The sequence below is a fragment of the Schistocerca cancellata genome, chromosome 4, assembly GCF_023864275.1.
Source record: "Schistocerca cancellata isolate TAMUIC-IGC-003103 chromosome 4, iqSchCanc2.1, whole genome shotgun sequence".
NCBI lineage: Eukaryota > Metazoa > Arthropoda > Insecta > Orthoptera > Acrididae > Schistocerca > Schistocerca cancellata.
The window spans coordinates 744,599,087-744,624,368 of NC_064629.1; the positions used below are offsets into that span (position 1 = coordinate 744,599,087).

At 42.4% G+C, this 25,282-nt stretch overlaps 1 protein-coding gene across 2 annotated transcripts in view; it reads left to right on the plus strand.

Annotated features, from left to right (window-relative positions):
• LOC126183906 (UV excision repair protein RAD23 homolog A-like) overlaps positions 1-25,282 on the plus strand; it is a 152,842-nt gene that overhangs the window by 64,435 nt on the left and 63,125 nt on the right. For both annotated transcript variants that reach the window (XM_049926248.1, XM_049926249.1), the window contains exons 4-5: positions 1,598-1,745; positions 20,182-20,323. In XM_049926248.1, the coding sequence (XP_049782205.1) occupies positions 1,598-1,745; positions 20,182-20,323 (290 nt within the window). The remainder of the gene's footprint in view (positions 1-1,597; positions 1,746-20,181; positions 20,324-25,282) is intronic.

The window sequence follows — 25,282 nt, forward strand, 5'->3', positions numbered from 1 at the left end:
TCTTGTCTCCTGTGCTTCTTCCTTCACAGCCCTGTCATTAGTCACTTTCTTTCTGTCACCTCTTCTTCTGTCCTTTTCCTTCATTCCCTGTCAATAGTTTATCATTTTATGGATATTTTAGTTCCCTCTTTTAATGTGGGATTTTATCAGTTTTAGTTAATCTAAGGTCGGAGGGACTGATGACCGTGTCGTTTGGTCCCGTCTCCATCCAACCAACCAATCTTTACTCTTATTTCCTACTAATATTTACATACTGATAAATGATTATTCACAAAAATTGTGGTCAGTAGAGAAATAAATTGAAACATTTATTTGGACTTTGAATTTACCCATGATTTATGTGAGGTCACAGTTGTTAGGTGTTAAAATGGAGGCTAAACCACCTTTAAAAATGCAGAAACACTAGAATTGACATGTTTGGAAGTGGCGAGCATTCATAATCAGAATTGCTCTTTGTGATAAAAGTATAGTTATAAATACTAAAAAAATCATGGTCCCTTCCCCTAACAGTGTCTTCGTAACGTGCTTCAACATCATTTGTCCACTCAGCAAAATAAAATAAGATGGCATATGCAGTTTGTAAATGTGAGCAGTGTCACAGCAACATCTATTTGCATGTACAGTCAATATCTCGACTAAAAGACACATTTGGATACACACACACATGTAGCGTAACAGTAATCAAGTAATCTGACATTCATCAATCATCAAAGATAATTCACACTCCTACGGAGTTTCTTGGGAGTTTGAATTACACCATGCACTGAATACTGACAGTGGCTATAAAGTAGCTAACCACAAATTTTGTTATTACCATAGAGCTACAATTTTTTTAAAAAAGTTGTCTCTCCTATAATCTATTCATGTAAAGTGTGTTCATTTTTTGTAATGTGTGTCATAATCTCTAACAGTTCCAGTAGATCCTGTTTCCGACCATTATCTTGTATGTACAGAATTGTGAGTCTTCAATTCCCAGCAAAGGGTGGTCAGTTTATTGGATATGCATGGCTGTGGCTGACTCTTCAAAATTGTTAAGCTAAAAAGTGTCCCTGTATTCCTTATACCACAACTTGATGGACCCATCAGCCTGACCAATCTAGTTTGCATTAAAACTATTATGATAAATTCTGTAGATGCCAGCTTTATCATATTTACTAACTTTCTGTTTTAAATTATTTTTTAATTTAAATTTTAAGTTGTTGTTGATTTTAAATGTGATTTTGACTTTAAACAGTTTAAGAATGTTAGCTAGCTCTTGTGATAAATTACCAAAATAAGGAGTCGTGACTCCTTTAACATTCTGTGTTGCGTTCCCATGTAGATTTGTGTGATGTTTCTTAGGTATTAATTTGTTCAGTATGTTTTCATGGAATCCATTAGCATTGGTTGGCTGGCTAGTAATAGTCAGCTGTTACTCTATCCTGTTTACTCATCAGGACTTTAAAAGCTTTATGTGCTAGATAGCAAATCCTGCATTTAAAATCTTAAACATATTATGATTTAAATTAAGGATATTTAATACAATGAAAGGATTTTAATATTGCTGGGTTTTTTATGTAAAAAAGTCATCTTTCACTATGTGAAATTTCTGTGACAGGAGTGGTTCCTCTTCAAATTCTCCAATCAACATACCGCCTGAGTTTTTACACGAGGAAATGGGTGACTTAGAAGCAACATTGGTGTCTGAAGATGAATTCAGGGACTATGTCCGTAATATAATGGATCTTGGGTATAGTCGTGAACAGGTGAGTTTTTTTACCAATGGCAATCCCTGCTGTTGCCATTTAGCATATGTTTTTCAACAGTTTGCGTAAATGACGCATGTTTAATCAGTGTCCATTGTGGGGCGTAGGTTGTATTGTGGAATTGGTTAAGTATCTTGTGTTGGTTTATAAGACTTAAACTAATTTGTTCATATAGCCTTATCTTATTAATAGTGGAGGACTAAACAATGACTTTCACAACATTAATAAAAAATGTTACTTTTATTGTAGTCCATGAAAAATTTTAAAATATTGGCATAAGTAAATGGCTAAACACAATGTAACAATTTATACGGTATGTGAAAGATGAACTTTCAACTCTTCTTTCTTTGTTCTTTCATTTTATTTCTTAAAAACATTGGTGCCAGTAAGTTAGTTTGGAAAGCCACTGGCAGGGGCACCACAAACAATAGAGCTGTCAGTGGTATCACATGTCCCAACATGGTGCAGTTTTGACTCGTGCCACAACTTGAAACTGATAGCAGGAATTTCATTTTTTAACAAGGTGAAACCACTCCCCATTTCCATAATTCTGTATATGATTGCTTGCACAAGATGACATCACATCACTGGATAGGCCATGTTGCGATGGCTGACTTGACACTACCCGAGTGACCTCCACGCACTCCAGACATGGCAACCAGCAATGTTCTTGTGGGATTCCATTTTGTCACAGCAGCTGTCTTTACTGCCACTCCTGATCTTATTAATAGTGGAGGACAGAATTTGAATACCAGTTAGTTTTGTGGTGAAGAATGAACACACAACTTTATAAATAGTGTAAAAGAACTTTGAGAGTTTGTCTTTCACATATTGTATGATTTGTTCAATTGTTCTTGGCTATATACCTCTGCTAATTGTCTGAAATATTTCACGGACTTAATTATTATCCTGTATTATTCTTGTGAGTTAAGTCATGATTTCTCAGATCAGTAAATCAGTGCTTTGTAGAAGGTGTGGTATAGTTGCCAGTTATATAATTTTTGTATTTTTCAAAGAATATTTCACAGAAGCTAATTTAATTTGACGAGAGTTCCTGATCTTTGACATTATGCGCATTGGAATGTACACTCCTGGAAATGGAAAAAAGAACACATTGACACCGGTGTGTCACACCCACCATACTTGCTCCGGACACTGCGAGAGGGCTGTACAAGCAATGATCACACGCACGGCACAGCGGACACACCAGGAACCGCGGTGTTCGCCGTCGAATGGCGCTAGCTGCGCAGCATTTGTGCACCGCCGCTGTCAGTGTCAGCTAGTTTGCCGTGGCATACGGAGCTCCATCGCAGTCTTTAACACTGGTAGCATGCCGCGACAGCGTGGACGTGAACCGTATGTGCAGTTGACGGACTTTGAGCGAGGGTGTATAGTGGGCATGCGGGAGGCCGGGTGGACGTACCGCCGAATTGCTCAACACGTGGGGCGTGAGGTCTCCACAGTACATCGATGTTGTCGCCAGTGGTCGGCGGAAGGTGCACGTGCCCGTCGACCTGGGACCGGACCGCAGCGACGCACGGATGCACGCCAAGACCGTAGGATCCTACGCAGTGCCGTAGGGGACCGCACCGCCACTTCCCAGCAAATTAGGGACACTGTTGCTCCTGGGCTATCGGCGAGGACCATTCGCAACCGTCTCCATGAAGCTGGGCTACGGTCCCACACACCGTTAGGCCGTCTTCCGCTCACGCCCCAACATCGTGCAGCCCGCCTCCAGTGGTGTCGCGACAGGCGTGAATGGAGGGACGAATGGAAACGTGTCGTCTTCAGCGATGAGAGTCGCTTCTGCCTTGGTGCCAATGATGGTCGTATGCGTGTTTGGCGCCGTGCAGGTGAGCGCCACAATCAGGACTGCATACGACCGAGGCACACAGGGCCAACACCCGGCATCATGGTGTGGGGAGCGATCTCCTACACTGGCCGTACACCACTGGTGATCGTCGAGGGGACACTGAATAGTGCACGGTACATCCAAACCGTCATCGAACCCACCGTTCTACCATTCCTAGACCGGCAAGGGAACTTGCTGTTCCAACAGGACAATGCATGTCCGCATGTATCCCGTGCCACCCAACGTGCTCTAGAAGGTGTAAGTCAACTACCCTGGCCAGCAAGATCTCCGGATCTGTCCCCCATTGAGCATGTTTGGGACTGGATGAAGCATCGTCTCACGCGGTCTGCACGTCCAGCACGAACGCTGGTCCAACTGAGGCGCCAGGTGGAAATGGCATGGCAAGCCGTTCCACAGGACTACATCCAGCATCTCTATGATCGTCTCCATGGGAGAAAAGCAGCCTGCATTGCTGCGAAAGGTGGATATACACTGTACTAGTGCCGACATTGTGCATGCTCTGTTGCCTGTGTCTATGTGCCTGTGGTTCTGTCAGTGTGATCATGTGATGTATCTGACCCCAGGAATGTGTCAATAAAGTTTCCCCTTCCTGGAACAATGAATTCACGGTGTTCTTATTTCAATTTCCATGAGTGTATTTACTTTCTCATGTTGAAGTAGTAAATGAAACAAAGTGAAGAGGGACTTTTTCATTAAAAGCTGACAGAGATAAGTGTGTGACAATATAAAATGGCTATGACAAATGTTAATAAAAGAATCCAGGGAGCTCCACCTTAGTCTTTAGTCCACTTCCAAATTTACATATAAACTTAGGAAGCCATTTTGAAGTGTGTGGTGGAGGGTACTGTGCACAAATAATAGCAGCTTTCTGCCTTATTCCATTTGCATATCAAGTGAGAGACATACAACTGTCTATATTCTTCTGGGCATTGTCATAACCTGGTTGGAGACAGTACAGAATGACTTCGAAGTTAGGCTAAGGAGGTAGATACAGAAATGATAGGGAAAAGGAGACTATGGATTGACTTGCTGGTCTCCTTTTTATTGCTTCTTCACGGATTGAGGGGGATGTTGCTTGATCTATTGAACTCTGACTTGTGTGGCATTTGAGGCTGTTTGCTTATTGATGATGCATGACTGTGTTGCTTTTTACCTGCAATTCACAATTGGTGCACATGAAGTCAGCAATTTCTCAATGCATATTAACTCTTAATGAGCTGATGAAAGCTGCTTGCACTGTGCACCTTAAAAGGTACAAGACTTACATCTGATATTTGTACTTGGATGTTGTGTGTTTTTGTCTTTCATAATTCAGTCATTACAACATGCTCTAAACTATACGATCTTAGTCTTATGATCCCTATAGAAGATACTTGCCGGTGGCAGCGGAATTGCCACACAGTCTTCTGCAAATACCAGTTTTCTAAATTTACTTGATTGGGTCTTGCGAAAATGTCATCACCCTTATTCTGGGATATCCAGTTAAGTTCTGTGAGTGTACTGTTTCATACCAACCAGCTATAGTTATAGTATGTTTCTGGATGTGTCCTGTCTCCTTCTATCCCTCCTTGATTAGGACCCCAAGTGCTGGAACAGTAGTCTAGAATTGTTTGCACTACTGTGTCGTATGCAGTTTCCTTTGCATATGCTCTGTACTTTTCTAGAACCTTTCCAACAAATGTAGTAACTAAACCTGTCAGTTTCCATGACAAGACAATCATAGGCATGGCTAACTTGTTGTTGTACACTGACAAATTTAAAAGTAAGTTTGTCTTCTCCGTATGATTCATCCGAATCAGTTGGCAACTGTAGCACTCACTGAATTCTTGTTGGACGTATTTCACTATCTTCCGACAATTCTGCTTCACTTTCATTTTTTTGATAACCAATGTCTTCTTGCCAATCGGCCAAGTCATTTGGAACATCAGACAAGATGTCCGTGCATTCATCGTAAATAATCGTATCGTCTCTTTCGTCTGCCATGATAAAAGTGCACAAGTACTTGTAAAAACAAAAAACTTGTTGACGTGTGTAACTTATTGTTACCTAAACAAAAACACCAACAGAATGAAAAAGATACTAAAGTGTTGTCGCCTGCCACTGAGCGATACTATGCACACGACACCCGTGTAGTGTCGCCAGCCGTTGACCACTATTTCGTGCACGCCAGACTTCAGTGTTAATTGTAACCTCAGACTTTACTTGCAGGGAAGTGCAGCATGAAGAAAGCTCTACAAATATTCCGTCAGACCTTGATAACTTTTCGAAGTGGTGCAACCATTGGCAACTTGCTTTAAATGTTCAAAAATGTAAAATTGTGCACTTCACAAAACAAAGAAAAATAATATCCTGTGAATATATCATCAGGGAGTCACGATTGGAATCGCTAAACTCGTACAAATATCTGGGTATAACATGTAGGGGCATGAAGTAGAATAACCACATTTGCTCAGTTGTCGGTAAATCAGGTAGCAGACTTTGATTTATTGGTAGGTTACCAGGGAAATGCAGTCAGCCTACAAAGAATAGTACAGGGTATATATGACCTGGGAAATCCAGGAAAAAACCCTGTAAATTTTTCATCTGGGAGAAAACTGGGAAAAACGTGGGAAATTTTTTGAATTCTGGGAATTTTTCATTGTTTTAGTTTCCATTTAACTTTTTGTAACTTTTACTGGTAAGAACCAATACTCTAACAAAGGATATTACTGTACCTCCCTACTCATGAATGAGGAAAAAAAATAAAACAAAGTTGCAAAAGAAATGCACCATATACGACAACAAAACACAGTACTCACAGAAGTATCTGTCAACAGCAAAATGTGTCAAAGGCTTTAGGAAGACTATGCAGTGCTTCATAACAACAAATTGCCTCCAATAAGCGTGACATCACAACTGTTCACATTAGATTAGTTTGAGCTGCAAGCTCATGCGCAAGCGCAGTTGAGTCATGTATGAGTAGTAATTCCTCCCACTTCTGGCTATGGAAGTGTGGCAGTTAGCTGTATAAGCAATAGCAGCAAGCAGCCAGATGCTACCTGGAAAAATTTTACTGGTACTCCTAAGCTGCCAGATTCATGCATGCGCAACAGGCCCAGATCTAAGGGGTGAGGGGCAAATTAGGGTAGGGGCAAATTAGGGTATCTGCCCCAGGCCGCAATTTTGGGGGGGGGGGCATTGTTTCACAAAGTGCCTATCATCCAGCACGCACATTGGTCTATCGATTATTCATATTATTTTGAAACACATCCGTGTTGGTTTTTGAGCATTTTTGAACATATTCTAAGTTGATTTCTGAATGAATCATAAGTTGATTTTTGAATGCATGCATAGTGTATGTAATATCTCTGCCAGGGGAATCCCTGTCACATATAGAAATAAACTTTCCTGCAGACAAAACGGGACGGAGCTATACGAGCTGAGCAGAATAAAGCCAAATGGGTGAATGTCAATCGCTGTTTATGTGGTTTACTGGGTTTGTGAATGATTAGTGTTATAATTACTAGTGAAATCTGTAGATTCAGACTACTACCAGAGTGGAAATAAACGACTAACAAGAATAACAGGTAAGAAAGCTTACATAGTATCTTCTCGGTGTATCAAAGAAAATAAAATTTTCACAGAAAATTTTTGGCCAGACCGCTACACTAGCAAGGGTCGATTGTACAGTCCCCAGCTAGCAGCCACTTAAGTACTATTCTGGGAGTAGCACGGAAAACGTGTTGTACGAACACGTGATAATGCCTAACCGGAGAATAAACATGGGCTAACTAAACCAGTGGTTGTGACAGGATTAGTGAGGTTAACAGAAGAATAAGTTTTAACACTTTCAGGAATAGTTACAGACTTAGTGATGACAGGATGGTTTGTTAGAATGAGGAAGGAGAAGAAACGGGGACATCACACAAATTATGGAAGAATATGGTGATTCCAAATTTATATAAGAATTTCGTACTACTAATTTTCGATCTCCTACTTCAGAAGCTGGAGCATATGAATGAAATGTGAAAGTATTTACTAACATAAAACTTTTTGCTTGTAGTAGGCCTAATGGGCATTTGATATTGGTATTTCGTGAATTATATTCTGTTGTGTTATAAAAATGACCTTTTGTGCCAGAACAGTATTGTTCGTTTGGTGTGTATTACAATTGCTGCAATATTAGGCAGGACTATTTTGTTTTATTTAGCACACTGTGACAAAATACACATAATCAGATCAAGAGACCACACCAGTTTTGGGTACTATTTGTATTAACAGCTTTCTCAGTATTGGACGGCGACATTTCATTTTTTCATGTAGCAGCACGTGTGACAAACTTTGATGAGGTAATAGATTTTCCCAGAAAGGAAAAGGGCCATGTACAGCTGTAGCAAGATTAGAGAGAAAAAAAAAAATGCTAGGACTAACGGATTGAAGAAATGTGTACTGTCTTGCTTGTCTCTTGTCTTTACTTGTTTTTTGTATCCTATATTTAATTTTATGTCACACAAAAAACAGAAAGTTATTAGGTAATAGACAATAAAGAGTGCAAATTTTCTGAAGAGTTCTTGTTCTTCGGGTTACAAATAATCTCATCCAGTATTAATTGTGAGGCTTATTTTTTTTTTTAATAAAAAAAAGGGCAGAATGTCAAATTGGCCGACAGAACAGGAGAGGAACCACAGGATATTTTAATTTCCCTTGTCCTGAATATAGTTTGATGGCATCCATTACAAAACATTACATGTTTGAATTCCACAGAGTGAAATACTGTGAAGAAGAATGCTGTGTGAAGAGGTGTGGTGCTGCACTTTGACACACTTGAGACCAAATAACATCTTACATTTCCTCAAAAACATATGTTTTATGTATCAGACTCTTCAGAAAGATGTGCACTTCAAAATGAACATATTTTTGAAAAGCTGTTTTATAATTTTTTGTGTCCTACCTTAAATGCTCGAGGGAGGGTGGTTTGGGGGGGGGGGGGGGTCGTGTCGCCAATATCTGGTATTACCCCACTTCGGAAATGTTGTAGGTCTGGGGCTTGATGCACAGAGCAGTCTGAGTTGTAGTGGGGAGGTGGGTGTTCTCGATGTGATCCGCGTTTATGAGTTGTGATTTTGCTGTTTCCTCTTCGTTTATTGCTCTCATGCCAAATGAAAACAAAATGGATTTCTGTGGCCAGTACCTATCAAGTGAATTAAAATACATTCACCTAATTATGGAAGGCTAAAATATGTTATTAGTTCCAGATTTTACTTTTTTCCACCTTTCTGACAGTCGAGCATTAATCACCTTGCAGAAAAATGAAGTTATTTTTGTTGGTTTGCTAAGGAAATTTGGCTTTTATTAATCTTTTCCGCTGAGACAATAAATTTATTTGAAACGATGTGTTTAATTCCACACTATTGGCTAGTTTCAACTGTTCTCTGCACTTCAAACGCACATTTCATCTTCTAGCATGTATGGCATTATGCCGTAATAAAGAACCAAACATGAGATAATACAGTACTGGTACTCCAAGAAAATTTACATCCAAATCTGGACCTATGAATGTGCACTTTAAGCCAAATTGTGCATTTTAGTATGGTTCATGAAATTCTGATGCTCTTGGAGTATCCTCTAATGTGTTGTTTCTTTTATGACATAATTTAAGGTCTTTTAATGTTGGACACGTATGAACATACATGCTTCTTGCATCATTGTAGCTGCACAAGCGTGGTGACATCTTTTATCTTGCACTATCTGGCAGCTCCTGAAACGAACCTATTTCTAAGAGGTCACGGGAAAATATTGCGAATGGTTGTTTGAAAAGCGTTACTATCAAAGTAAATTTCCTTTCCTGCTAGATGAACTATGTGCGAGAATGTATGATGAATTTCTTAAATCACAGTGTGTTTGACTCTCATTTAAAAATCAACTCTTTGAGGACAGCCATTTAGAAGAATTTCGATCCCAAAAGATCAGACGTTTATATCGTTAAAAATTTTACTAGCACATATGTGTGATGTATCTTAAAGTGTAACGTGCAAAAAAAAAAATCAACATTATATGTTAAAGCTTAGCTTATTTTGCAGCTTATTAATCTTAGAGACCAATATTATATGTGAAAGCTTTTCTTTTCGTGTAGCAACACTGTGCATATTAATTTAAACCGTTAACTTTTCGTATTTGTGTGTTCGCACTAGTTAACAGTGATGTTGCCATTGGTTGACTACATTACGTGTCCTGTGCTTTGAATTTCCGCTGTCATCGCCTGGCGAGATCACGTGACATGAGTTATGACTGGCTTACAAAAGCGCATTGCAATCTCGATTTCAATGCTTCGGAAAGTAAAATGTGGTGTTTGTTGGAATTTGAATTTATTCTTGTGTAATACAAAAATATGAGTGTTTTTTCCCCCGAGTTTCGTTTTCTAAAGTGTCAGAAAATTCTATGCTGGCGTATACAACCATGACCAATCAAAGGATTGATAAGCTTTACAGTTCAGAGGAAAAGTATGCTGTCACTTAACATGGAAGAAGTTTATTTCCACCTGGAAGAAAGTGTATTTTCAACTGGGAAATCTGGGAATTTTTTTTACCTTGTTTGCATACACACGCTGTATTGCTTTCAAATCACTTGTATGACATATCCCAGAATATTGCTGAAGTGTGTGGGACCCTTACCAGACAGAACCAACTTGGGATATTGGCTATATACAGAGAAGGGCAGCATGAATGGTCCCAGTTTTGTTTGACTCTCTCAAGAATGTCAGAGAGATGTTGAAAGAACTGAACTAGAAGACTATTGAAAATAGCGGTAAACTATCCCAAGAAAGCCTACTTACAAATTTCAGGAACCAGCTGTAAATGAAGACCCTATGAATATACTACAAACGTGTACATATTGCTGCCATAGGAATTGTGATAAGGTTCGATTAATTACACCACACACAGATGCATTTCCATATGGAAAGAAGCCCTAATTACTGTTACAGTGGGAAGTACACCCCACCATGCACATAGTGTTACGCAGAGTATAGATGCAGATGAAACTTTTTGCGTGTATATTTCTGAAATAATAATACAGAATATCTTTGTTTATTCACCTAACACCATACACTATTCTTCATTAAGAAAGAACTTTTTACTTGAGTAATAACTTGGTACTTGAGTAATAACTTCAGGGGCAATGCAGTGTTTGTACCATGCTGTTTGAAACAAATGTATTGGTAGAAAAGATCTTCAAAATCATTACCTCCTGTGCCCCCCCCCCCCCCCCCCCCCCACACACACACACACACACACACACACACACATGGGGGGGCTCACCGCATTGTGGCAAATTCGTGGTTGGCTACCACGGGGCCCCATCCTTTGCAGCACCTTTCCCCTTTTCGTGCTGCATGTCTATCCTCCTGCTATTCTTTTTTCCCCTCCCTGGGGAACATGTCTTGGATATTTTTGGGAATGTGCTCTGAAGGTTTAGTAGCTTGACATCAGAACAGTCCCTCAATTGACATGTGGAGTAATCGGGACTACTGCCGGATGTTTGTGTCGCTCTGGCACAATATTTCAGCCACGTAACTCGTTGCCTTCTCCAGGTGCTACCTGAGACTGCCATGTTGGAGGATCTTATCCAGTATTTATGCCCAGAGGGCACTGGGTGTTCTCTTTGCCGTCCACGCCCGCCTGGCGCTGCTTGTAAAGGTGTTGTCTCTTCCCCGTGTTCCCTCGGACGTCCGCGCCCGACTTGGGCGCCATCTGTGGCAGCTCTCAGAGGCGTGTCCTTTTGTTGGGCGCTCCATTCGCGGTCCGCGCCCGCCTGGCGCTGATCCTGCGGTGTTGGCACTTCCCTGGTGCTCCGACGGTCATCCGTGCTCGGCTCGTCCATCATCTGCGGTCGTGGCGGCTGTCAGAGGCTCGTCCTGCGTCGGGAGTTGCATTCGTAGTCCACACCCACCTGGTGCTACTCCTGCAGTGTTACTACTTCTTGAGGAGTTTGTTGGTTCATTTCGTTGAGCCCTGATAAGCTCCAGAGCTGGTCTTCACGCCGAGCTGAGCTGGTAACCGCTGTCTCGGTTTATTAGGATGTCTGTGACCTTGATCTTGATGGCCTCCTTTATGACACTGTCCCAAAATCTTGGCGTCTGTGTCACAATTTTGGTGTTGTTATAGTCCATTGAGTGGCCGAGCTCCAGACAGTGCTCCGCTATGGCAGATTTTGTCGCCTGTCCGAGTCTGGTGTGCCTCTGGTGTTCTTTGCACCTGACGTCCACCGTCCTGGTTGTCTGGCCAATGTATGACTTTCCACACTGGCACGGGATGTTGTAAATGCCTGGTTTACATAGCCCCAGGTTGTCCTTCACACTCCGTAGCATGGTCCCAATTTTGGAGGGTGGACAGAAGATACTTTGCCACAGATGGAGACCAAGTCGGGCACGGACGTCCGAGGGAGCACCGGGGAAGAAACACCACCTTACAAGCAGCGCCAGGCGGGCGCGGACCCGCGAACAGAGCCCCCGACGCGTATCGGGCCTCAGACAGCAGCCACAACTGCAGATGGCGGACTAGACGGGCGCGGACGTCCATCGGAGCACCAGGGGAATGCCAACACCGTGGGAGCAGCGCCAAGCGGGCGCGGACCACGAACGGAACGCCACATGCAGGTCCGGGCCCAGACAACTGCCACGACCACAGATGGTGGACAAGCCGGGCGCAGACATCTGTGGGAGCACCAAGGAGGGGTAAAAACCTCAGGAGCAGCACCTGGTGGGCGCGGACTGCGAACGGAACGCCCGACACAGGACAGGCCTCAGAGAGCTGCCACAGATGGCGCCCAAGTCAGGCGCGGACGCCCGAGGAAACACCGGGGAAGAGACAACACCTTACAAGCAGCACCAGGCAGGCGTGGATGGCAAAGAGAACACCCAGCGCCCTCTGGGCATAAATACTGGACAAGATCCTCCAACACGGCAGTCTCAGGTAGCACCTGAAGAAGGCAACGAGTTACGTGGCCGAAATATTGTGCCAGAGCGACACAAACATCCGGCAGTAGACCCGATTACTCCACATGTCAAGATCTCGCCGGGAAAGCCTGAAGAGTTACGGTCCCTCAATTGTTTATTTCTTTCATCATTCTGCATTTCCTATCTTTCCTCTGCTTCGGCATTTGAGCTTCTTGTTTCTTCTTCCTCCCTGTGCACTCCTGTAGGCCAGCCCACACGTTTGACGCATAAAAGATGACTGGGTAACATGTAATTCCCAGCCCCAGGTCGAAAAGTAGAGTTCGCACATACCCTGTGGTACAGGCCAGGCCCACGGAGGGATGATTGTCTGAGCTGTTATCTTCCCAAATCGTCAGTTGGTCCCCCTGACAGTTCAGGTGGTGTGACCTGAGGTGTGAACAATCACGTAAGGTGGGTGAGCCCCCTCTGATGGGGAGGGGGCAGAGGGCAGTTGGAAGGAGTACACCATCGTAGATGCCTGGCAGTCACGGGGGATTTTCTTGCAGTGAGCCAATCACCATTTCAGTTTATGTCTACCAAAACGGAATAAGACGAAAGATTCCAAGAATTTCCTGCACCTCGGTTCCTCGTGGTATCATGTACTGAAGGTTAGTCTTTTCCTACGGTTAATCCATTTATTATTCAGAAGGGTGTTGATGCAATTGCAGGCCCTGTGATATCCTGCTCTTGTGTACTTAATGAAACTTTGCTTTTGGAGACTAGTTAAGATTTTCAAGCCCAACAACTGCTTGCAGTTTCACTCCCCCATGGCTATCCTGTTTGTGTCGATGCCCATTGAACGCTGAATTCATTGCATGGTGTTATTTACTCTACGTTGCTCGATGGCCTGCCTCGGGGAGAAATGCAAACTTACCTCTCTGATCAGGGTACCATTGATGTTCATCGGGTAATGAAAAAGATGGATGCAACCTTAGTGCTTACACACACTCTTTTTCTCATGTTTGATAGAGTAGTCCTTCTATCAAAGATCAATGCAGGCTATGAAGTTGTCATGATCTGATCACACATTCCAAACTTGATGTGCTGCTACCAGTGTCAATGTTACAACCACACTCGCATGTCCTGTCAAAACACGGCCAAATGTGTTACTAGTAAGGAGGCTCACGAGGATGATTGCCTGCCTCTTTCTCCCTGCTGTATCAACCTTCAGTGGTGACCATGTAGCCTCATCCTTAGAATGTCCCGTGTATCTTGATGAGCAGGCTGTCAAGGAGATCTGGGTGCCTTTTTCCTATCACTTGCAAGTTTTTGGCTAGTCAGAAGCCCAGCATTTTACCATCTGGCATTTACCATACTGTTCTTACTGTACCTCACTTCACGAAGGACATGGCCATGCAGATTTGCAGTGTCAAATTCAGTACTGCAGTTGTAAAATCGCCCAGTTTCATGATACCAGTGCTGTCTCCATCTCCTCCAGCTGTACAACAAGCCACCAAATCTTTGCCTGTGGTGGTGAAATCTCGTGCCACACAACTGGCAGGCCAGAAAGGACAAAAGGAGTACTCTCATGAAGTCTTTTTACATCCCTCCAGCCAACAAATGTCCGAGTCTTCATCTGTCAACCACTAAGGCTCTAGGGAGTCAAAGGCAGGTCTTCTACCTCCCCGACCCGGAGATCCTCTTCAACAGTGTCACCGCGTTATACCCTCGCCCGGCTGACCTCCATTTCGCTGGTGCGCACTGCCTGCTGTTTTTCTGCTCTGGAATCTGCAGGCCAACCAGTGAGAATGTCGACACCTCTAGATTTTATTGAACAGAGTCTTCCGGCCTCTGCACTCTGTAGTAATGAGTCTTCAAAGGCTGGCACTCGGCAGCTGCCAAGGTGACTTCCCTTCATTTGTTCCTTCCTCCCCCTTCCCAATTATGACTCATCTCCAATATTCACGGCATTAGATCCAACAAAGAGGAATTATAGCAGCTCTTGGAATCACAGCGTATGGTTGTTTGTTGCCTCCAAGAGACAAAATTGCGTCCTCATCACCGCTTTGACCTCTCGCATTTCGTTCCAGTCCGCTTTGACCTTCCTCCTGAGGACAGCGTTTCATTTCATGGGGGAGCTGTGCTGCTTCTCCAGGATGATGTTCGTAGCCATATCATCTCACTGAACACTTGTCAGCAGGCTGGTGCTGTCTGCATTATCCTTCCTCTCTTCCCCTTTTCTCTTTGCAACGTCTACACCCCTGTGTCGTTCATTGTCACTGGGGCATACTTCCTCCAGCTTATTGATCAACTCCATCACCCCTTTTTGCTGCTCAATGATTTTAATGCACTCCATCCCCTTTGAGGCTCTTCCAGAACATGTCAGACATGTGTCCTCTTGACTGACCTCAACCAACTCGACCTTATTTAACACTGTGGCACCCACGTTCCTTTCAGACTCCACACACACCTATTCCCATTTGGACCTCTCGTTCTGCACTGCCCAGCTTGTGCGTCATCTCGAACGGTCTGTTGTCTATGACAAGTACTCGAAAGACAATTTCCCATGTGCTATCTATTTGCTGACTCCTACCCCACCTACTTGTAAACCCAATTGGCAGCTTTCTAAGGCTGACTGGAGGCTTTATTCCTACCTAGTGATCTTTGACAAACAACATTTCTTCAGTTATCATGACCAGATAGAGTGCCTCATGAATGTTAACCTTACCGCTTCTGAATGTTCCATACCTCGCACCCCATCTTTACTGCACCATGTCCCAGTCCCCTGGTGGACTGAAGCATGCCACAATGTGATTCATGTGTGGAGACATGTTCTCTGCATTTTTAACCATCATCCTACGATGAGGAACTGTATTTGTTATAAACAGTTGCTTGCACAGTGCCATCGCATTCTTCAGGATAGCAAAAAAGCCAGCTGGATTTCATTTACTAGCTCTCTTCCATTGTGTGGGGCAACCTCTGTCGGCGCTCTGAGACCAAGGTCCATTCCCCTATTTCCGGCCTGACTGGATTTGGAGGAACCCTACGACACCTGCTGGAGGACTGGTATCCTCTTTACTGTATACACAAAAGGGCTTCCGAGGCCACCTGCCCCATTTCCTTCAGGAATTTTTCGAAGACAGAGTTTTCATCCAGGAGAACAGGTTGCCTCAAGGGTATGTCCTGAGCATCATTATCTTTACTGTAGCCATTAACACAATTATGTCCTGTGTCCTGCCAGGCATTTCTGGCTCCCTTTTTGTTGACAACTTTGCAATGTATTACAGTTCTCCATGCACTTGTCTCCATGAGTGGTGTCTTCAGCAATGTCTCAATAGTCTTTATTCGTGAAGTATTGATAATAGCTTTCACTTTTCCACTGTAAAAAACCGTTTGTATGAATTTCTGGTGGTGGAATTGGTTTCTTCCACCATCTTCACATCTTTGGCCTGTTGCTCTTCGATTTGCTAAAACTATAAAATTCCTGGGGCTCCCACATGTCTTACCTGGTCACACACTGTACCTGGTCTCTCAGTATCCTACATGATACTTCCCGGGGAGCAGATCAGACCACCCTCCTTTGTTTGTACCGATCTCTTGTCCATTCAAAACTAGACTGTGGGTGTTTTGTTTATTCACCTGCACGCCCATCCATCTAACACTGTCTTAATACAGTCCACCATCATGGAATTCATTTGGTCGTGGGCACTCTTATACTAGGCACGGTTGAGAATCTATGCAGAAGCTGCTGAACTACCACTGTCATATCGGCGTGATGTTCTCTTCAACAGATATGCATGCCATTTGTCTGCCATGTCTAGCCATCTATCCTACGCCTCCTTTTTCAGTGACTCGCTTGACCGCCAGTACGAGGTGCATCCCTCTTCTCTGTTACCTCCCGGAGTTCGCTTTCAGCTCCTACACCAGCAGCTTCACTTCTCGCTACCAGTCACTTTCCCTATAGGTGTGAATCCTTCACCACCTTGGTTTTGTGTGGTGGTCCATGTACATCTTGGACTTCATTTGCTTCCTAAGGAAACTGCTCTGGATTCGATCAATCACAATAAGTTTCTGTACCTTGGCACACAACTTAGTGACAGCAGCTTCGTGTACACAGATTGCTGTAAGGCTGTGTGTGGTACCGGGTGTGCGTTTGTCATTGGTATCTACCATATTCGGTATCAGCTTCCAGAACACTGCTCAATATTTACAACAGAGCCCTTTGCCCTCTATTAGGCCACCCAGAACACCCAGCGACACAGGCTTTTTAATTGTGTCATATGCTCCGATTCTCTCAGTGCCCTTCAGAGCCTCTATGTGCTGTCTAGTCCATCCCTTAGTGTAGTGGGTCCAAAGAAACTGCCATTTGCTCACTGTTGAGGGAGCCACTGCAATGTTCATGTGTGTTTTTGGTCACGTCCGTCTGATGGGAAATGAGGCTACTGACACTGCTGCCAAGGCTGCAACACTCCTACTTCCGTCTTCTAGCTGTTCCATTCCTTCTGATGATCTCCATATCGCCATCTGTTGGCAGGTGGTGTCACTTTGGCATCACTGCTGGTTCTCCCTTCACGGACCACTTGTTAAGTGGTGATCCTCCCCCACTTTGTGCTCATTGTTGTCAGCCTGTGACGGTGGGTCATTTCTTGACCAAATGCGCTTTTCTTAACCACTTCTCATGTATGTTTGCCATCTGAGTTATCAGCTGTTTTGGAGTATGATGCGCGGGCTGTTGACCGCATTTTACTTTTTATCCGTTGTAGCAATATGGCGAAGTACATTTAATCTTTGGTTCGGGACCTCCACTGTCTTAACAGCATATTTTGTGGACTTTTCTCCACGAGGAAGTCCTTGTTCTTAGCTCGCTTTCCTTCCGTCAGTAGGGCTTAACATATATTCACTTTTAAGGTCTTTTTGTGGCCTTAGTTGTTTTTATGCCCTAACACACACACACACACACACACACACACACACACACACACACACACACACACTACAGTTCTATATAACATTGAGAGAGGTGGGAAAAAGCTATAGATTGGGAGGAATGCCTATAAACATACATGAAAATGGATCTAAAGTTTTGAATTCAATAATATTTAGAATGAGTCGTTTACAAATTAACTTTTTATTCATAAAATTAGGCTCTCACTGGCATTCCATACATTGAGAGTTGAGAAATTAATTTTGTAAAATTTTTGTTGTGGTCACTTGTATACATTCTAAGGTAGCACTCAGCAGATCTGTTGTAGATACACTTAAAGTGATGTTTCTCTTTAATTCATTTATTGAGTCCAGGAGGTTCTTCTCTCCTGCCAATCGTGGAGGATTTCCTTTCCTGGATGTCAATAATTTGATGAAGAGTGTACCTTGATTAGAGTCAGTTGAACTTGTTGATACAAGTTTTTGACTGGAACATATAACATAATGATGATGTGGATGACACCGTATGTGCACAAACACAGATAGGCAGAAAACCAGTATTTACTTTGCTCGTATATTATTTTTTGGAATGTAGATTGTGATGTATGAAGATGCAGCAATAATGCTCATCAAAAAACTGTATTCAAAGAAAATTATGCAGCCATTATGCTGCCACCATTATATATCTCGCGTAAGAATCGTGTGAATAGAATAAGCGAGATTAGTTCACATACAGGGGCATATAGACAATCATGTTTCCTTCACTCGGTATGTGAATGGAAGAAGACAGGAAATTGATTGTATTGGTACTTTGTACCTGCTGTACAGTGGTTAAAAGAGGATTTAATAGGTATCTAATTACCTACTCGAAAAAAGCAAGATGTGACTGTGAAACATGGTGCTATGTTAGTTCTTATCTACATATTTACTTTTCAGTGACACACATTTCTCCCAATGATTGAAGATTTCATGTAGACGTTGGGTTTAGAAATCTGCATTTTGGTCATTTAGGAAACATTCTGTCTCAAAAATCACCTAGTTATCATTCTATAAATGACTGCCATACAATGACCCCCCGCCCGAGGAAAGAGGAAAACGTCAGTGAGTGCTTTCTCATAGTACTGGACGGGAGGGCATGTTTATAGTCCAAAGAAGGCCATGTGTAACTGTCATGTGCAGATTGAGGTGGGGCTTTGTTCAGCAGCTTCCTGTGATGCTTCCTCTTGACAGCTTCCCACAAAGTCATCAGCTGACAGCTATAGTTTGCTCCAGTGACGGATTGCTCATTATGGGAATATTATGCTAGCTCCATACAATGGCATCACCTTGCCCAGTGGTCACCCCAGGTTTTTGCCATTTCGGCACTAGTGAATCCTTACGTTGTCACTGCGTGCTTTGCTTCTTCATGTTGGGGTCATAGTGGTTAAACCAGCACTCATTCATGATGAAATGGCTAAAGATGTCATCTGGATTGGCCTGAGACTGCTGCAATATTTCCACTGCTGTCTCGGTTTGGCTGGATTTTGAAGTGGGTATGAGGAGTCCCGGAACCCGGCAGGCGGTGATCTCTTGTCATCTTCGGAATGTCCTGCAAGATGTTGAAACTGATCCATGACTGATTTAGATTTTTTGCCCCCACTGTAGTCCTGATTGTGATAAGCTTATTTTTGTCCACCAGGGCCACTGCATCTCTTGAGATTCCTAGTCCTTCACAGAGAAATGGGCTGCTGCTTGGTGATTTGGACATGTTTGATTACGCTGGAAGTGTCTGTGCCATGTAACCATTGTATAGTATGATAGTGCATTTTTACTGTATACTTTGACCAACTGGGTATGGTTTGTTGCAGCATTGTTTCCCTTCAAATGTAGGAAGTGAAGATCAAAACAGCTTCATGTCAGCTGGCACTGATGCTACAGCCTGATGTAGTGACATTGTCTCTCAGCAAGCACTGACGATGTTTGTTGCAAGAGTTTCGCTACTCATTTTGCGTGTGCTCATTGGGCACTTCTTACACGGGCCCGTCGACCCTCTGACACTGGATGTCTTGTGGTGCTGTAGTAACTATAATTCTTGTTGTGGCACACACATTATGCATATTGGATTTCGGTGTGTGTCCACCATTTTGATGAATTTATGGGTTACAGCAGACAGTTGGCACTGGTATGTTCAATATTTCTCTCATCTGTGGCTTAGGAATGTTACATGAAGTAACCTTGCTTGCAAAAAAGCAGAAATCCAGTTAAAAGCTCAAATCTTGTACATAGTTCTACCTTGTGACAAACATTCAGAGGACTTCAATGTTGTAATCATGTGGAGATGATAAATGTTGGCTCATGGCATTCTAATGTCAAATATTGTTATGAACTTGTTCAAAATAATTATTCAGTTATTGCGCTTCTAGGTAGATAACATTTCCATTTTGAACAGAGCAACCACCGCCACAATGGTTAATACCACAATTGATCACCAGGCAGCTTACAGGATTTTCAGATAATTCAAATTGAAGATCACCAATTAACTGTCTTGCATGTGCTCTCTTACATGATTGTCGGGTAGCACCATGGTATGAAATATTTAGAACCTCTATGATACTTCTTATTGCAGTTATTCAACTTCACATTAAAAAAAGGTAGCTTCTTAAGGTGGTGGTGGTGGTGGTGGTGGTAATTTCTTATTGCAATATCTGAGAATTGTGTTAAGTTGATGTATGGTTGTATTTTTCTTTCAGGTAGAAACTGCATTAAGAGCTAGTTATAACAACCCGGACAGGGCAGTGGAATACTTGTTGAGTGGTATTCCAGACCAGCTAGCCGATAGAGTACAAATAGGTACTATAGCTCCCAGATCTGACCGACAACGGAGAGCGCCTGGTAAGGTCTCTTTTCTATTGATTAGTGTGTCACTTCCTGGGTCTCAAGATCATATTATATTCAATAATTTGTTAATATGATACTCTTTGATCATTTATAAGCACAGTTCTTCTGCAATGTTCTGCAATAACAGTTAAGAAACTCGTCTTTCTGTGTGTGATTCAGAACAAAGAAAACAGTGACAGTTTTCCTTATTTGTTCTCATCATTTTGTAGTGCAGGGCTGTGAGTTTGAGTGTTGGAAGTGCTGGTGGTAAGTTAGTGTCACTTTAAGTGTAATTTTTGGCTATTGTGCATACACGTGACCGGTACATCATCTAGTATATAATTTAGGTGGTCCATAATAACAAAATATTTGTGATTAGACTATCTGCATCTATGTACATACTCCACAAACCACCACGTAGTGGGTGGTGGTGGGTACCCTGTACCGCTAGTAGTTATTTCCTTTCCTTTTCCGCTCATAAATAGACCGAGGAAAAGAAGACTGTCTGTGTGCCTCCCTAATTTTTCGTATCTTATATTTGTGGACCTTATGTGAAATGTTATGTTGGCAGCAGAAGACTCATTCTACAGTCAGCTTCAAATTCTGTAAGTTTTCTTAGTATTATTCCTCAAAAAGAACATCTTCACTTCAGGGAATTCCAGTTGAGTTCCTGAAGTGTGTCTGTAATACATGCATGTTTTTGAAACCTACCAGTAACAGATTTATCTGCTCACCTCTGAATAGTTTCGATGTCTGTCTTTAATTCAACCTGGTGTGGATCTCAAACATTGGAGCAGTACTCAAGAAGAGGTTGCACTAGCGTCCTACATGCTGTCTCCTTTACAGATGAAACACTCTTTCCTAAAACTGTCCCAGTTAACTGAAGTCGACCATTTGCCTTCCCTACCATAAACCTCACATGCTCATTCCATTTCATATCACCTTGTAGTGTTAACACCCAGATATTTAAACTATGTGACTGTGTCAAGCATGACACTACTAATGCTGTATCCAAACATTATCAGTTTGATAATAGACCTTTGTTGGAAGATTTCAGTTGAGGAGTTTCTGTAAATATTGGAACACTTTTCAGCTTACAAAACTTCATACAGGGGATACTTTGTTTACCAAAGGAGTTTTAATCAAATTTTAAGAATAGGATGTGTTAATAGCAAAGACATAGGCACAGATCACTGCTACTGAAAACCATTCACTTAAAATTGTTGTTTTATGTATTTTTAATGCTCATAATTGTCTGCAGAAAACAATGTTAGTTAAGAGTTCTTTATGGTTTTGGCTTGCTTTCAATAAATTCATGAAGCAGTACATGGGTTATGCCTAAAGTTTACATGAAATTTGAGGAGCAAACTGTGCATGGTCCAGAAAGTAAGTGACTCACATTGCTCACTGCTTTGTACAGTTGTATTCCACAGTCCATGGGCTGGAGTCCATTTTTAAGACACTAATGCTATTGAGTGATAACAGCAAACTCTTCAATGTAAGAAACTATGTGCCCTACTCCAGTATTGTTTGTACATCAATGTGCATCACAAAATATCATTTGAGACATCTTGCATCGTCCTCACACATCCAAGGTTTATTTTATCTGTGCAGATTCACTTGTATTGTTCCTTGCCTCATGTCTGTGATGTAAGACTGACTTTTCTGTGTATAACAGTTTTGTACTTCTTTATGAAAGACACATTTTCATTAGGCTCATATCAATAACATAATAGTTCTTGCAGGTAACTGAACTTCATAGAAATATTGAAGACATTCAGAGAGACGGTGAGAGAATTAGACTTCAGCTTCTCTATTACCTTTCTCTGATTGTCAGTATTCAGAGCTTTGTACCATTTTGGTGATCATCTTCAGAAATGTGGTTGAAAGGAAGGGATAATGTACTTCCTTGCCATCTTTATTTAATTTTGAAGAAGACTGAATGCTCTTAGTATATTAGCACAGGGTTTTGACAGCCGTACTCTGCCATGCTTTACAAATTAAAATAGTTGTCATTTTTGTTATGAAGCCTCAGTATTTCTGGTGGTGCACAATTCTCTGAAATTTTTAATGGACTAACTGCAGAAATGTTTTTAACTATGTGAAAATGAGAAAGTATTCTCATGGGGACAGTGTGAGAGGCTGTTCATTATTGAAGATTCGCGCGAGTCACTCAGAATGCTAAAACAGTATCCTAAAATTAAGTAGGTATGATACTCATTCCAGCTCTATTCTGAGAAAATTTTTAAACATTACTTTCACATCTAAGGAAAGTGTGATGATGTCTTGTGTGTGAGAACAACACAGAAACAGGACTTAACGTGGTCTGCTGTGAGACAGGGCGCAGTGATTAGCAAATTCACATTAGCTACATGCAAGTTTCTAATTGTCATTCTGCAGTTCTGATTTAGGTCTTCCATGGATTCCTGTAAATAAAGTAAAGCGAGTACCAGTATGATTCTTTTGAAAAGAACGTGCCCAATTTTCTTCCCCATTGTTGCCTTTTCCAAGCTAGTGCCCATTACCTAGTACCTTCATCGATGGTATGTCAAACACTAATTTTCATTCCTTTGGTTTGTGCTTCTGCGTATAGTAGTAGGTTTAGTTACTAGCTTATGTTTTCTCAGAAGATAAACAGAAGGGCAATAGTGGGGAATAGTAATTACTATGGTTAATTTTGTGGCTCATGTTCTGAATCAAAAGCTGTTGTGTTATGATTTATTCATATACCGTGAATTTGATATTTCAGTGCAGAAATGTGTTTTTTTTTTTTTACTGTAGAGTTAAGTGTACAATTAAAAATTAATTTGAAGGTGTAAGTCAAGTTTGGTTAAAATATTGAAACCTGTACAAAATAAATAAAGAAAACAAACCACCACAGCCGTGTCACAGAATAAATTTATTTCAAATGACTAATTTCGGCACAACGCTTACATCATCTTCAGGTCCACTATAAACCAAGAGAGTTCTTTCATTCCTAGAACCCATATAATACAAGTTGTCATGGATTGCATACATCAGGAGTGTATACTCTATAATGGTTTGTCACCACTGTGACCACACGAATATAATTATGTCCATGGTGTCACAGTGGTGATGAAGTATCATAGAGTATAGACTCCTGATGTTGCAATCTGTGACAGCTAGTATTATTTGGGTTCTACGATTCATGAGCCAAGAAATGAAAGTAGTCTTTTGTTTTATAGTGGACCTAATGATGGTGTAAGTGTAGCGCTGAAACTGCTCGTTGGAAATAAATTTCTTTGATGATATGGCAGTGGTGGTTTGTTTTCAATATTTATATCATCAGCCGCTGTCCCACATCCGCAAGAACAATGGACTTCCACAAGTTGAACATATCCAAAATAGTCGTTACTACATTTTCCAGGTAATCATGTTTGTTACAGTCCTCAAATTTTCAGGTATTTTAAATGTATGCTGTTGTCTTGATGATTTAGTGAGAATCTGCATAAATGTTTTCAAGTTGGTGTTCAGAGTAGTAATTCTGCCTACATAGCTTGTGCATGTGTAAATGTATTGCATCTGATAAAGTACTCCCCAGTGTATATGCATCGTGTACTATATTATTACATTGATAGCTTTTTTATACTTACTTTGCAGATAGCTTTTTGCTTCTTTAGAACATGCTAATTGATAATGCATGTTTTACATAAGTTACATATAAGCTGCCCACGAGCATCAGAAAAGTGTGTGCGTGTGTGTGATAAGTCATTCATTACTTCCCTCCAGCCCCCATTATTCAAATTATACCAGACTGACAGTGTTTTGACTTTTGTGCCACTTGATGCATTTCACCTCACGCCTTATATTTCTCCTCCTTTCCTCTTCATTTTCTCCCTCCTTGCTATTTTGTCCTCTTTTGCTCGCTTGTCTCCATCTGCCTCTGTTCCTTTCCTCCTTTTGCCCCCCCCTCCTTTTTCCCCCTCCCTCCCTCCCTCCCTCCCTTCCAGTGCACACCCACTCCCTCTTCCGGTGGCCCCTGTTCCACCACCCTCTACCATACCCCTACTCCCCAGATCTGCCATGCCCTCATTCACCATTCTGCTGCACCCTTCTCTTGTTCCACTATGCCCCTCCGTCCCTCCCACCTCCCCCCTCTTGTCCTCAGCGTCCTGCCATACTTGCCCCTCCCTCCCTCCCTCCCTCCCTCCCTCCCTCCCTCTCTCCCACTCTGTATATACACTTACATTTCTCCTTTGTTCCCTGCCATATGCTTCCTTCCCTCCTTCGCTCCCTGTCCATCGCTCCCCTCCATTCCTGTCCATACACTCCCCTCCATCCTTCCAGCTATCCCAGTCTGTACACTCCCCTCTGTCCCTGTCCGTACACTCCTGTCCATCCCTCTCTCCTTGTCCCTATGCTCCCCTCTAAGCCTCCCTTACTTCCTCCCTGTCCATATGCTCCCCCTTCCTCCTTGTAGCCCCTCCCCTCTCTTATTTATGCTCCCTCCCATTTTCTTTACACTTTCCTTCCCTGTATTCCTTACACCTTCCTTCCCCTCCCTTCCCTTTTATTCTGTTCTTTCACTCTCAGACCCTTCAATTCCCACCTGCCTTCATTGTTTAATCCCACCACCCTTTACCCGTCACCTGCCGTGATTGTTTCGCCCCCAGCCACCGCCCTTCACCCCCATCTGCTGCCCTTGCTCGAAACTGCTACAATTGCCACCCCACCACCCACCACGAGCCTACAACAGCCCCACCAGTTTTCATTCCTCTGCTGTCCCCACCACACTTACCCAAACTTCCTTTATTCTATTACCACCCACCACACTTCACCTCCAGCCTCATTTATTCTTTTAATCTTTGTAACCAGGCACTGATAACCACAATGTTGAGCACCCCACAAACCAACCTTGTGCCCTCTCACCCTTTTTTCCTACTTTGCTTCCCCTTGTCCTCTCTTTCTTGTTGCCCCTTACTCTTGGCCATGTTTTGTTCTCTCATTTCTTTT